The 15,439-nt window shown below is 35.3% G+C and overlaps 1 protein-coding gene across 1 annotated transcript in view; it reads right to left on the bottom strand.

The window, feature by feature from the left end:
- SLC9C1 (solute carrier family 9 member C1) overlaps positions 1 to 15,439 on the bottom strand; it is a 96,229-nt gene that overhangs the window by 17,681 nt on the left and 63,109 nt on the right. The window contains exons 13-18 of the mRNA XM_039477172.2: positions 13,156 to 13,275; positions 9,177 to 9,372; positions 6,320 to 6,505; positions 3,782 to 3,931; positions 2,049 to 2,100; positions 655 to 803 (exon numbers count right to left, since the gene is read on the bottom strand). Coding sequence (XP_039333106.2) covers positions 655 to 803; positions 2,049 to 2,100; positions 3,782 to 3,931; positions 6,320 to 6,505; positions 9,177 to 9,372; positions 13,156 to 13,275 — 853 coding nt within the window. The remainder of the gene's footprint in view (positions 1 to 654; positions 804 to 2,048; positions 2,101 to 3,781; positions 3,932 to 6,319; positions 6,506 to 9,176; positions 9,373 to 13,155; positions 13,276 to 15,439) is intronic.

Genomic DNA, 15,439 nt, shown 5'->3' with positions numbered 1-15,439 from the left:
CATCTCTTAATATATGAGTTACTTAGCTGTTTGGGGAGATAAAACCTACTAAGACAAAGTGTATTACACATTTAATACACTATCCAATTCAGTTCACTACTATTATTCTAAGAAGTTTTGTATGTGTATTTACAAGTATAACAGCTTTATGCTTTTTTTTTTCCTTATGCTATTTACAATTTTGGTGTCAAGTTTGTACTTAGGGAATAAATTGGGATTCTTTTTATCCTTTATATGTCGTAGTACCATTTATGTAAATTAGAACAAGGAAATATAGTCAACCCTAACCCTATAACTGAGTGTTCTCATAAATCATGTTTAAACAAGGAAAATATTATTTCAGTGTTACAAGTAATTCCCCAAACATAGTAATACCCACTGTAATCTAGGATGAATAATAGATTCATCAGATTCTTGGTTTGGCAGCAAAGCAGAGAAAGAGGTGGTTACTGTAGCAAAAATGAAAAGAGAAGCTGACCATCTTGGCTGCAGGAAGGAAATTGTCTATAATTGGAGTTTGTCTTTAGACCATTATTTTAAGTGAGATTTTCCTATCTCAGGAATGGCTTGTATTATAAGTCAAATGTAGGCTTAAAGGTCATGAATAATTATATATCAAGTAAGCACATCTGCTTTGAAAATATTTTGCCTTACCTTATTAATTTCAGCAGCTTCAGTTTTGTGAATAATTCCTTTTAATCTGAAAACCTTAACAATTTCTCTAGCCATATTGAGCATAACATTAATTTCCTCCTTTGTTTTCATGGTGACAGCAATTTCTGGGTGATCGTACTCTAAGTAGCCTAAAAAAAACAAAAATATTTTTAGATTAAATAAGAACATTGTTTGAAATGTTTTATGTGGACAATAAGCTAATGTTTCTGCTCTAAACCCATGGAATACCACCCTCAGCAGAGAGAAATGTATCTCTTCCTGAAGGGGCCACTATGATCAATCATAATTCACTAGTAGTGCCAGAGTTCTGCTGGATGTTTTCTTGACAGCTTTCATACTTGCGCCTATGTCCATGGAGAAGGATAGGTAGCCTCATTTCTCAGATTAACAGGTATACTTTTCTACCTGCACTGGACACTGGGAGCCTGCTCAAGGCTATATGTCTGGAGTTCATGACCCACTTTCTTATTCTGTGTGAATCAGACTTTTTAACTACAGATCGTATGATTAAACACAGCTTGGGATTAATTCGTCTCACTCATCTTAGGTCACTGTCCACTCAACTTGCCAGTGCATCTAGAAGACTTATACATCTATGCTCTTCTACCTGTTTCATCTGGATTCCTGATGTCCATGAAATTTCATCTTAGAGTCTACATTTGGGCTTTTCTTTGATCATAACCTCTTATCTGGCTTGGTAACTATCTGTCATAGAACATCTCTCAAATGACCTCATTTCCAGGTCATTGCTGTGTCCTTTTGTAGCCCATCACCTGGTATAAAATTTTCTTCTCCTCCTACACATGAACATTATACTGTTGGGGTGTGACTGTACCACTCTCATGATTTGTCCTGCGCCAGGAGCATGACTTGGCATGACTCAGAGAATAGGCAACTGCCATGTTTGGCACTCAGCCTCCCAGCAGATATAACAGAATTCTGCAAGATTTTATTCTGATTTCAACTCATTTAAGACCTAAATCCTTAAATGGCAGCTCTGTGGCAAGCAGAGGAAAAAAAGTCATTTCTTTCCTTTTGTCACTCAAGAAAGTCATGGATTTCTCATTTGGAAAAAAAAAAAAAGGAATTTACAAGACTATAATGACATACATAATCATGGCATGCCAACTTGTCTAAAGAGAAATCAAAAGCCCTTCATTGTTGTATAAAGCACGGAGAGAAAGTGTGAAGAGCTATTACACTATTTCCATCTCTACTAGAAAATAAGATTGTATTGAGTATTGAAGTTGCTCACTTCAGTATTATTAGTGAGTAGGTTTCCTCAAAGATTAGCTTGAGTTATGAAAACCTCTGCCTTTCTGAAGTGGTGATGATAACAGATGGTCATGATAAATAGGATGAGAGCTACTTACCTAGCTCCTTCATGGCATCTTCCATATTCCTTATCACTCGCTTTAGTAACATCTAAGGAACAAAAGAAATGTTATCCCCATTGGAAAAACAGACTGTTATAAAATGTCCTCACATTTGCAACGGATGGATTTTTTTTTTTTTTTTTTTTTTTCCTGAGATGAAGTTTCGCTCTTGTTAACCCAGGCTGGAGTGCAATGGCGCCATCTTGGCTCACTGCAACCTCCGCCTTCCGGGTTCAGGCAATTCTCCTGCCTCAGCCTCCTGAGTAGCTGGGATTACAGGCACATGCCACCATGCCCAGCTAGTTTTTTTTTGTATTTTAGTAGAGACGGGGTTTCACCATGTTCACCAGGATGGTCTCGATCTCTTGACCTTGTGATCCACCCGCCTCGGCCTCCCAAAGTGCTGGGATTACAGGCTTGAGCCACCGCACCCGGCCGCAATGGATGGATTTTTTAACCTAAGTTAACAGTTTTAAAAAATATATGATGGAGAGGTTTTCATGGGTTCGAATTGAATTTTGTGCTGCAGCACTTTTTGCTTCAGCTAGAGTGATAGAGAAGACAAGAGGTATAAGCTAGGCCAATTTTGAGAAGTCTGAAGGTGAGTCATGATTCTGAAAAGTGCAAGCACAGTGCATACTTTCCCATTCTCCTTTATGAGAACCCCCAAATTTGGGATGCCAGGATGGCTTTCAACCTTAAGAGAGTGGAAGTTTTGGCCAATATGAATGAAAGAGGAAATTAGGGCTAATAAGACAGTATTTTAGGGACTCAAGTCCTTTCGTATTATCTCCTGTGTATCTCCAAATTTAAGTGCTAAATATCAGTGGTTAGAAAAGGTAATGAAATATAAGAAAATAGTTTTAAAGTTCCAGGAGGTGAAGAGAGGAAGATAGCACATTTTGTGTTCTGTAACATATTGAATGTTCAATTTTCTCAATGACAAAGTTTTGGGCACATAAAATATAGCATTGAAATGTTTTAAATTGTTTTGAAAAGTAAATATTGAATTCCACATAGCTGACAAACTCGTGGGCACATATAAGTATTAATCTGTCTCAATCTAAAAAGTTAAAATAATATATAGAATTTAGGCCTTAGAATTGTCTTTGCTGCTTACTAGCTATGGAACTTTGGGCACAACCATTTAACCTCTCTTGGCCTCATTTTTCTCATTTGCATAATGACAAAATCAATCAAGGTTTCCTCTCTATTTTAATTATTGTTTTCTTTACTTCTATTTGCCAAATCACTTGTTTTTATTTCCTTTACTGTTTAATGTGTAGAAAACAAGGATAGAGATGAAAGAATCTTGTGGGCATTACGAGGAAGCCCTGTTTTCTCCACCCTGCCTTCACTTCTCACCTTCCAATACTTCCTATTTTACACATCTATAGCCTGACAGATCTTAGAGCTTACACTGGGAGAAAGCTGACTACTGCACATGGGTTTCCTGATAGCCTCCACAAAGACAGAAAGGTGCCTTGTAACTCACTAATATGGCACAGGTCATTTCAGAAGAAGGCATTTGAGTAATTTCAATGTAGCTTAGTTTAAGTTTTTAAAAATATTAATTAGCAAACCAAGAGTCAAAGACATTTGCATATATGAACAGAGAACACTATGGATGAGGGCAACTGAGGACTGAGGAAACCCTTTACACTTGATCTTAGCCAAAAGGCCGAGAAGCGATGAATAAACTCTTTTCTTAGTATTTAAGGTTTTCTTACCTGTTTAATCTGTTTAGAACTTGTAATCTGATCAATTATAGTCATTATGTCTGCTTCGCCTTGGACATACCCTTTTAGTATTGCATACCAAAAGGTCAGCTGATGACTCATTCTTTTATCTATTATCTGCAGCAACCTTGGTGCTATGAGCTGAATTAAGCAGAACTACCATTAATATACATTTTACAAATATTTTATGATATGTTGATTAGTTTAATCAAAATATTTAGTAATAAAAAATTAAGTACACTCAAAGATAACTACAATGACCTGTGAAAACTCTTGGTTATTTTATTAGTGGTGTTTTTATAACTTCATGACTGCAGCTATTTCCCTGTAACTAATAATCTGGGGGCACCTATGTGAAATTTGTTACTTTATTCTTCACTTATTTTCTTTATAGAGAATTGGATGCTATTTCCAGCTAGTTTAAATTCTTAAAAAACAACACATTTAATCTTCTGTGCTTAGGTCATACAATGACTAAATTACTGTCATTTTTGCATGCTAAATCTCCTATAACACTTCCTACTAGACGGTCTGGTCAGGTGAGAAACCACCAAAACCATACTGCCTTTTAAACTCCAAAATTAACTCTCTTCTCCATGTTTCTTTGCTGAGGGTTGAAGTCTCCAGGTTACTGGCTACCATTGTACGGTCCCCTAGCTTCTGCAGAGTTTACCAACCCCTTTGTTTTTTGAATCTATGTTCTACAACCTCCATACTCTACCTGCCAACTACCTGCCACTAATTCCAAAGGGTTTACACTCATCTTTCAAGATTCAGCTCAAGTATCATGTAATACAGGAAGTCCTTTCTATCTCACCAGCATTCTGTGTATACTCCTGTTTTGCACTTATCCTACCATATAACATTGGAATCTCTAGATTGCTTGTGATTTCTCTTCTACAATAAGCTTTCCAAGGGAACAGACAATATCTAATTCATCTTCATATTCCAAGGACCTGTGATTTAACATAAGACCATAGTTCAGAGTTTCCTGAATATATCAACAAACTTTTCTTACGTGGCTTATGGTTTCTTTATCTAAACTATTCGTTAGGCTCTGTATACCTTCCTATTAGAAAGAATTAATCAGTGGAATACATTAGACTTGCCTTCCTCAGGTCATATTACACTCTAGCACTACTTACGGTCCCTTAGAATACTGAAAGAGCAGGCTATTAGTTATGTACTCTTTGACTTAGTTGATTTACACTTCTCAGTAGCAAAAATATTTTAAATTATTCCTTACATGTGTAAGAAAGATCTAAATGTAAAGATTCTATGAGTTTTATCTCATATGAATTATGTTTTATTTAACTGTATCTCTACCAGCCCGGCGAGGTGGCTCAAGCCTGTAATCCCAGCACTTTGGGAGGCCGAGGTGGGTGGATCACAAGGTCAAGAGATCGAGACCATCCTGGTCAACATGGTGAAACCCCGTCTCTACTAAAAATACAAAAAATTAGCTGGGCATCGTGGCGCGTGCCTGTAATCCCAGCTACTCAGGAGGCTGAGGCAGGAGAATTGCCTGAACCCGGGAGGCCGAGGTTGCGGTGAGCCAAGATCACACCATTGCACTCCAGCCTGGGTAACAAGAGCGAAACTCCGTCTCAGAAAAAAAAAAAGAAAAAGAAAAAGAAAAAATCACCCATAATATTTATTATAGAAAAGTGTTATTAGACAATCAAAGGTTATTTTTTGTTTGTTTGTTTGTTTGTTTTTTTGAGACGGAGTTTCACTCTTGTTACCCAGGATGGAGTGCAATGGCGCGATCTCGGCTCACCGCAACCTCCGCCTCCCGGGTTCAGGCAATTCTCCTGCCTCAGCCTCCTGAGTAGCTGGGATTACAGGCATGTGCCACCATGCCCAGCTAATTTTTTGTATTTTTAGTAGAGACGGGGTTTCACCATGTTGACCAGGATGGTCTCGATCTCTTGACCTCGTGATCCACCCGCCTCGGCCTCCCAAAGTGCTGGGATTACAGGCTTTAGCCACCGCGCCCGGCCCAAAGGTTATTTTTGAAACGATATTTCTATAATACTAATTGTATTTTTCCTTGATTTGTATAAATGTAGGCTATTTTCTTTGTCCCTATAGTTTGCATGGTTGTTTTATTAACTTCCATCTTTTATTTCCCAAATAAATATAAACATAAACATTACTTGGAGGTTAACTTATACTTACATTAATATAGAATTTCTCATGGAGGTTAACTTATACTTACATTAATATAGAATTATGTAATTAAGTATAACTTATACTTACATGAATATAGAATTTCCTTTTCTATTTAAAGGAAAAGTTGTAATAAGTATTCCCATACTTTCATATGCTAAACAAATTCCTAATATAATTTGGATGCTTATAATATAAAATGTTATAAAACTTAATTTGTCAAGGGAGCTAAAATTTAAAATATAAACACTAGCCCAACAGAAAATGGCAGCCATAAAACTAGTAAACTGATTTTAGTCTATGTTTTATGAAACAAGCAGTAGGAATTGGAAATTGAACGACTGACTTGTTCTTTACCTTGAAAATGCGTAGTATACGAAGAAACAGAACAACTTTTATAAAGACCTTTGCTCGAGTCACATCAGAAATATACTTAGTGGTGTCTATTTCATCAAGTATTATATCTAAGATGCCAATTAATGTAAATGCTGATTCAAACAGGTTCCAGGCATGTGAAAAAAAATCCTTCCTCATTGCTGCTATCTGTTGATTTAAAAGGAAATTACATTATCATGTTTGTTTCTGCTTTTACTACACCATTTTCCACAATAATTTAAACATCATGTTACGTTTTTCTCTTAACTACTCCACGTGTATGAAATATCCTCAGGAAACCAAAATCAAACAAACAAGTCCATCAGATTTATCCTGTAGTAAAGGATTAGGACTATTAATTTAGGAATGGGTTTAAAGCACAGGTATAGATGAAAAGAAACAGATATACATAATAACACCGGTAAAAAGTAGCAACAATAGAAAGGCAAATTCAAAAAAAATAAAGTATGGCAGAGTCTTCTAATTGAAAACAAATAGCCTTAAATGCCATAAAAATCCTAGAGGTTGTATTCTATTTTTTAGTATTTTATAATTTATATCCAAAATGATGATTCTGAGTAATCAAGACAAAATTAGTTTATGTTTGTTGTGACACATGTAGGCAAAGTTTTTATTAAAGTAGTTAAAGATTTAAAATTTATCAAAGATTATGCTTTCTTCACTAAATTTACTTGTATAATTTTATTCTGGGATAACGCAGAATAAGTTATTTTTTCTTATATTTATAAGAAAAAAATTTTTACGAAAATCTAAGTAGAAGTAAATTTTTTTGTCAGAATTACCTGTGCAATTGCACCAACCGTTTTCTTTATCTCAGTGAATATATTTGTAGAGCTAACAAGGCTTTATCAACACATAAAGACTGAAATAAATTCATATCAGAAGTTCTCTATGTATGTTTTATTTCATAATCATATATTCCTACATTAGAGGTAGAATAGCTTTTTAGGATGATTCTACACAGGTCCACTAATTTGACAGTCTTTTAAATCAGATAGTTGCCAGCTGAGAAATTGCTTTTGCCATTTTTATAAAAGGTATATTACATTTCCCCCCTATTTTCTGCCTCATATATCTAGAGATCCAGTAAGGACAACTAGAATGTTTGTTGATTCAGACAACATCCTTTTAGAATCCCTAAAAAGGGTAGTTTTTTAGAAGCAACTCAAAAGAAAATAATAAAATTGAAGCACTTACAATTCTCCTACTGCTAGGCATAAAACCAGGTAGAATACATAGTTCCTTCTGTTTCTTTATGTTCACTACATTAATTTGAAGGCATTAATACCATAACTTAGTCTGAATTCTGAAAACAGATTTCATTGCCTTGAATCAACAATTGGAAAAGGTTTTCTGGCAATTTTGTTCAGGGCTAGCTGAATGCCAACTGAAGACAGTTGAGGCAGGTTTCTAGTTAAATATGACATTTCTAGTAGAATACAAATATAGAAGGAGTTCATTTTATTAGTTAAAGTGAAATACATGTGAATATTTTAGATCCAGTATTTGTACCCACATATTTTATCTCACTTAACTACTATCTAACAATTAACTGATCTGCTAAATTTATAAAACTGGAACAAATACTTTTTAAACTTTCCAGAATTGTGACGAATAGTCACAATTGTGGTGTCTATAGTGTTTAATGTCATAACATCTTTCTTGTTAAAATAATTATTTGAATTTAGATATGTTAAAATATATATTTATATGAATAAATGATCATACTAATTTGAAGTGCAATGGCTAAAATAGTGAAGCATCTATTCCAAGGGAAAAAATATTCAAAATACCTACTATTTTGTGATAGTTCATACAGTCAGTCCTTCTGTATACTTCAAAATGGTTTCTTGAAACCTATTAAAGCTAAGAGAGTGGGAGGTTTCAAAGATGACTGTAGATTTCAACTTGGGAAGCTGGGTTTCCAGTGAAATTCTGAAGGGAGAGTAGGATTACAGAAGACACATTTCCTTTCACTATGCTGCTTGGGATGTTTGCACGGTATTTTGCCAGAGGGATCCAGTCAGCAGCTGCCTATGTGATCTAAGGCTCTGGATAAAATTTGAGCTATGGACGTGAATTTGGGAGTCATTAGACTATGAATAACAGTTGATGTCAGGAAAGTCGATGAGACAGCATGGCCTGCCCTTTATTATTTAATTCATATCTTTGTCTCCTCCCTCATTTTCCATATTCTGAAAACATATTTACCATCTCACCAATCTCCACTCTGACCAACCCATTCCTGAGCTTCAGTCACTGGGAGTGGTGTTCCTTACATGTGTCATGGTGTTGCTTCTATGTTTTCCCTTCCTCCTGTTGTTTATTATGCTATGAACTCATTCTCTTTTTTGGCTCCTACACATTATTCAAAATTCAACCCAAGGATCTCTTTCCCTTGAAAACCTTCTTTTTCTGACCCTACTATTCTGCATAAGAAACTCCTTCTGTCCCCATTGTACTCTATTATGCTAGATAGATATAAAAATATCTATCCAGTATAAAAATAATAAAATGAACATTCAAGTACTTACCACCTTGCTAAGACTAAGAACATTGCCAATACCTTTTAAACTCACTTTGTGTCCCTTGAACACAGACAATTTTAAAATTTATTTGTGGAAACACAAATCAGTACTTCAAGTATACATATTATCTGTTGAGTTGCCCTAAAAATTCCTTTCAAAAATTAAAGTTTGGAGAATTGAGGAAAAAATTCATACACTCTTTCAGAAAACTGTTGCTAATGTTGAAAAACAAGGCTTGGAAATCCTGTCAGACATAAAACACTTTCACACACACATAAATTTTAGATTACCTTAAGTAGTGCCTCTAGAATATAATATGTAAGAAAAGAGTAGTTACTGAGTTTTAATTCTCTGCTGTAGATTTCATTTAACCAGGATATCCAAGAGATTACAATAGGAAATATATTCGTTAGTACCACAAGGTATCCAATATACTCAAATTCCTCAGTAAATACTATTTTATGGCATATATGAAAAAAGAAGTATCTGTAAAACAAAAAGACAATTTTATCTGATAAAAGGTTTACATTAAATGATTTTCGTATATACTCACTTCTGTTTTAATTATCAACAGCTGCAGAGCCCTCCTTAATTCTGAAAGCAGCCACCACTAAGCTAACACATTCTGGCATCCTGCTTCAGATACTGTCCTTTGAATTTCCTCCACTGATCCTCCTCTGTCTTGAGTCTAGTTTCTCCTTTTTCTTTCTTTCCTTCCTTAAATCTCATTCACTTTTTCTTTTCACTTTTAATATAAATACTTTTGGTATAACAGAAGGAAAATTCAAACTGGAAATATATTTTTTAAAATAAAGAGAATCCTTTCCACCTTTTGATAAGTCCAATTTTCAGAGATGAATACTACTATCAGTTTGAATATTTTATTCCAACTTCTTATGTTTATAAAATAATTGTCCTTAAATATAAAAGAAATCATATGACACACATTTTTATGTCACCTGCTTTTTTCTCTTTTAACAATGTATCATGAGATTCATCTCTTTTTAAGGTATAAAACTGGGATCAAAGACTAGGATGCATGATAGTGGAATGCATGAATCCAAATTTTATCACAAAATTTAAATTAATGTATATGCTTTGAAAAATAGCTTCCAAACTCAGTATGATGGAGAGTAGAAATGTAGATAAGAGAATTTACTTTTAATTTTTTAAATTTTGATTCTATTTTTAATTATTAAAGTAGTATAATAATACACTATTTTTGTTAAAATTCAAATTGCAATGATTAATTAATTGCTGATTGAAGACTGGGTATATAGCAGATCATTTTCTCATTCTCAGAGGTAGATCTATGCCACAGCCCAGAAGCTTTTACAATTTTGGGTCCCATTAGAAAAAAAGATGATGAAATTATGAATGCAGTAATATATAATCTGTGCTCACATTGTCAGGACCCTCCAAGGCCTCTGGCAGCTCCCCTGTGATAGGAGCTGCAGCGTGTGTAAGCTTTGTTAACTTTGTGGCAACCCTTCTGCCCTTTTCTTACAGCAGCAAAACCATGTTTGGCACACCATGGCACTGGGGGTTAACTTGGCTTAAGTTTATGGTTAAATTTGCAGTCACTGATCTCATTTATTTTGTCACTAGCTATATTCCTTTCTATTGAATCTAAGAAAAAAAAAGAAATTCAAATTGAAAAGGAAGACGTAAAATGATGTCTATTTGTGGATAGCATGATGAAAACAAGACATTATCAAAATAAGTTAAAGGTTCAAATAAATAGGAAGACATTCCATGTTCATAGTTTGGAAGGCTTAATATTGATAATATGACAATGCTACCCAAAGAAATCTCCAGATTAAATTCAATCCTATAAGAATCTCAATGACCTTTTTATTTTGCAGACAGAGACAAGATAATCTAAAATTTAGATGATGGAATTTTAAGGGACCAGAACTAGTTACAACAATCTTGAAAAAGTTGAAGGACTTATACTTCCTGGTATCAAAATTATATACCAGCTGTGGAAAACAACTTGGTGGTTACTCAAGAAACTAAATATAGAATTACCATACAGTCCTGTAATTTTACCCCTGGGATATGCCTAAAAGAATAGGAAGCAGGTATTCAAATAAAAACTTGCACATGAATGTTCATGGCAGCACTATATATAATAGCCAAAAGGTAGAAACAACTCAAATGTCCATCATCTGAATGGATAAATAAAATGTGGCATATTAGGCCGGGCGCGATGGCTCAAGCTTGTAATCCCAGCACTTTGGGAGGCCGAGGCGGGTGGATCACGAGGTCGAGAGATCGAGACCATCCTGGTCAACATGGTGAAACCTCGTCTCTACTAAAAATACAAAAAATTAGCTGGGCATGGTGGCACGTGCCTGTAATCTCAGCTACTCAGGAGGCTGAGGCAGGAGAATTGCCTGAACCCAGGAGGCAGAGGTTGCAGTGAGCCGAGATCGCGCCATTGCACTCCAGCCTGGGTAACAAGAGTGAAACTGTGTCTCAAAAAAAAAAAAAAAAAAAGGCCGGGCGCCGTGGCTCAAGCTTGTAATCCCAGCACTTTGGGAGGCCGAGGCAGATGGATCACAAGGTCGAGAGATCGAGACCATCCTGGTCAACTTGGTGAAACCCCGTCTCTACTAAAAATACAAAAAATTAGCTGGGCATGGTGGCGTGTGCTTGTAATCCCAGCTACTCAGGAGGCTGAGGCAGGAGAATTGCCTGAACCCAGGAGGCGGAGGTTGCGGTGAGCCGAGATCGCGCCATTGCACTCCAGCCTGGGTAACAAGAGCGAAACTCCGTCTCAAAAAAAAAAAAAAAGTGGCATATTTACCATGGAATATTATTCAACCTTAAATAGGAATCACATACTGATACATGCTATAAAGAGGATGACCCTTATGCTACTAATACATTCTACTATGTAGATGAAAACATTATGCTAAGTGAAAGAAGCCAGAAACATAAGGCTACATGGTGATGTTTTTATTTATGTCAAACATTTGAATTAAGTAAATTCACAGGGACAGGAAACAGACTGGTGCTTTCCAGGAAAGGGCAGAAAGGGAAAATGGGGAATGACTGCTTAATGAATACCCAGTTTACTTTTGGACTAGTAAATAACACTGAATTACATACTTTAAAATGGTTAATGGTTAATTTATGTATGTGAAATTTACCTCAAAAACAGGATATTATTCCTATCTTTTTTATTCTTTAAATAACTTCATGCATGTACATAAGAAACTTAGGGTGGTGGCTGACCCTCACATTTCTAATAAACATTCTGCAGCAGTTTATACCCTATTACACTCATCAGTCTGCTCTGAGGTGGGTACCACCCACTTCAAGGCTTTAAATCAACTGTAACGATAGGAAAAAACTTTTTTTTCTAAACAATAAAAAATTAAAAAGATGTAGCTAAGGTTTACAGTGGATATTGGCCAGATCATTTTCTCCTTAGATTATGCCATAATCTCCTTTGATTTTTAAGAAAACTCTAACAACATATGGTGATTCCAAAACTTGTGGTGAGTGTGATGGCTGATTTAGTAACATGTATAAAAAGTCAGTTTGTTCACACAGATTATGTTTGTTTTCTCACTTTAAGTATGTTTATCAGCATTTTCTAAGGCCGTTTCTGAAATAATAAAATACGCAAATTTTGTTTTAAAAAATCGAGTTGTAAAATTTCTCAAAATATTTTGCGAAATATTCAGGATACCATTTTAACAGAAATAGGGAATTTCAAGTGAATATAATAGCATTTGTTAACACAGAATGTTTGTTTTCTTTATGTTTATGAGCATTTTCTAAGGCCGTTTCTCAAATAATAAAATATGCAAATTTTTTTTTTTTTTTTTTTTTTTTTGAGACGGAGTTTCGCTCTTGTTACCCAGGCTGGAGTGCAATGGCGCAATCTCGGCTCACCGCAACCTCTGCCTCCTGGGTTCAGTCAATTCTCCTGCCTCAGCCTCCTGAGTAGCTGGGATTACAGGCACGCACCACCAGGCCCAGCTAATTTTTTGTATTTTTAGTAGAGACAGGGTTTCACCATGTTGACCAGGATGGTCTCGATCTCTTGATTTTGTGATCCACCCGCCTCGGCCTCCCAAAGTGCTGGGATTACAGGCTTGAGCCACCGTGCCCAGCAAAATATGCAAAATTTTTAAAAATTGAGCTGTAAAATTCCTCGAAATATTTTCCTAAATATTCAGGATACAATTTTAACAGAAATAGGGAATTTCAAGTGAATATAATAGCATTTCTTACACAGTTCAAAGCACTTACCTTGATGGGATCCCTTGTTCCTTTCTAGTATTATACACCCAATTGAGCAGTAGTTTTCTAGTAAAGGTAAGTGTTTTTTTGCTTTCAGAATAATTCCTTATTGTCTCAAGACTCATATATCTAAAAAAAAAGAGAGAAATCTTTATACATGCTTTAAACATTTTGAGATAAGTTTAATGTAGTAATGTCAGAAAGCAGAAAGACTATTTTGTGCCATAATGACTGGATTAAGACATTTTCACAGGCATAGTTCATGAAGTTAGATTGTAGTGCTCACTTTCTGAACAGAGAGTATTAAAAATTGGAGAAAAACGGTTGAAAATAATAGAGATTTCAAGGTCCAGGGAGAGAAAACATACTATGTTTCAAGTATTTGGAATTCAGACATCTGGGTTTTCATGTTAGATTTCCCATTGCCTGGTGTGGCAATGAACAAATTACCTAATTAACTTGCTTGCTTATCTACAAAATCTCAGGATAAAATATCAATGGTAGGCTGAGACAATTAAATGGGAAAGCAAGTAAAAAGCATCCAGTGCCTATCACACATCTTCCTATCTCTTTGTTTTGACTTTCAAAGCAGATAGTAAGGTTTAGAATAACTAAAAATAAGTTAAAATGGTAACTTAGAGAAGTCACTGGTCACAAAAGTTCAATGTCATTTTGGTAGTACTTGTCTCAATTTTTCTGTAGATTTCTGCTGGCTTTTTTTTATTGAGACAGCTTTTATCTGTGTATATGATTGTGTCTTGTTTAGCCAATCTCCTTGGATTTTCAAGGAATTTACCTGCTGCTGACCAGATACTTTGATCATCATGATCAGAAAGTGAATAAGGTTCTGCCCTTGGGTCTGAGTCCCTACCTTATAATGTTGCTTAGTGGAAGGGCATTGGACATCTAAGTTCAAAGGTAAACCTTGCCCTTTCTATGAAGTATAATGTTCTTAATTTAAAACTTGTACTTTTTTTTTTTTTTAACTACAGGGATACCAATGTAATTGAAAATAGTCATTCAATTATCTATAATTCAGTATAATACATGATAAATGGAAATTGTTGAATGTTTATATGACTTGATTCATTCATAATTGAAAAATATTTATTGAACATCTATGGCTATAAAATGCTGCAGATAAACCATAAAGAAATACTGGTTTGCCCTCAAGGCTCCAGCAGACTAGTGGGATAAAACATGTAAATACCAATTGCAGTAAAATGTGGTAGGTGTTACCACAGAGATAATAAATAAGAGGCCCCCTGGACCCACAGAAATGGGCATTTAATATAGTCTTATTGTGATATCTATCATGTGTGACATTTAACAGCACAAACTGTAAGTAATTCAGGCTCTCAAATTCCTATTTCACATCAACATGTTTACTGTTTAGACCTGATTTAAGAAAACAGTATAATCTACTTAACTGGATAATGAGGCAAGTTGGCTTTGAATCCCAACCTGTAATTTATTGGTCAAATGACCTTGTGTAAATTATTTAATTTCTCTTTGACTTACTTTCCTAACCTGCATCGTAAAGATAATAACAGCATCTATCTCATAGAATTTTTCTAAGGTAAAATAGGTTAATACATGTAAGGTATTTAAAACTGTACCTGCTATAACACTCAATACAAATAAACTATGTGCTCAAAGTATTATTTTTTAGGCAATTATATAAGCACTTAGCATAGGTCCTGGTACTTTTCTTAGACTTGTTTTTCTTGCCATGGGTCACCCCGACACATGAGGCATTGATAAGAATAACTAGCAAGTGACAAAATCAACTCCAAGGCAGCTCAGCAAAGAAGCAAGAACTGAATATAAGTATAACCAATAGAAAGTTCTCTAGGAGCAGGAATACCATTTTGCTAATATTAATAATATTTCCCACAGTGCTTGGCATATATTGGTAATATACAGCATTGCACATACTGGTATTTAATCTATATTTCTTACATGTGTGAATAAAAATGTAATATTTTCCAGAGTTGCCTGCATTGTCCACTAAGAGTCCTTTGAACCCTTTGCCCCTCTGCCCACTGTTAACCTTCTCTTTGTGTCCATTTGCTCTAGGTCTTCATAGGCAATATGTTGCTTCAGCGTTTGTGAAACATTTAAAGAGAAAAAAAAATTAAGGCAGTGGGCTGAATTGCTCTATGTCGTTTTATTTTTATTTTTTGAGACAAAGTCTTGCCCTGTCACCCAGGCTGGAATGCAGTGGTGTGATCTCAGCTCACTGCAACCTCCACCTATGGGGTTCAAGCAATTCTCCTGTCTCAGCCTCCTG

This window comes from Saimiri boliviensis, chromosome 8 (assembly GCF_048565385.1).
Source record: "Saimiri boliviensis isolate mSaiBol1 chromosome 8, mSaiBol1.pri, whole genome shotgun sequence".
In the NCBI taxonomy this organism is placed as follows: Eukaryota; Metazoa; Chordata; class Mammalia; order Primates; family Cebidae; genus Saimiri; species Saimiri boliviensis.
Note: the sequence above shows the minus strand (reverse complement) of the source record. Positions and strands in the feature narration are given on the sequence as shown.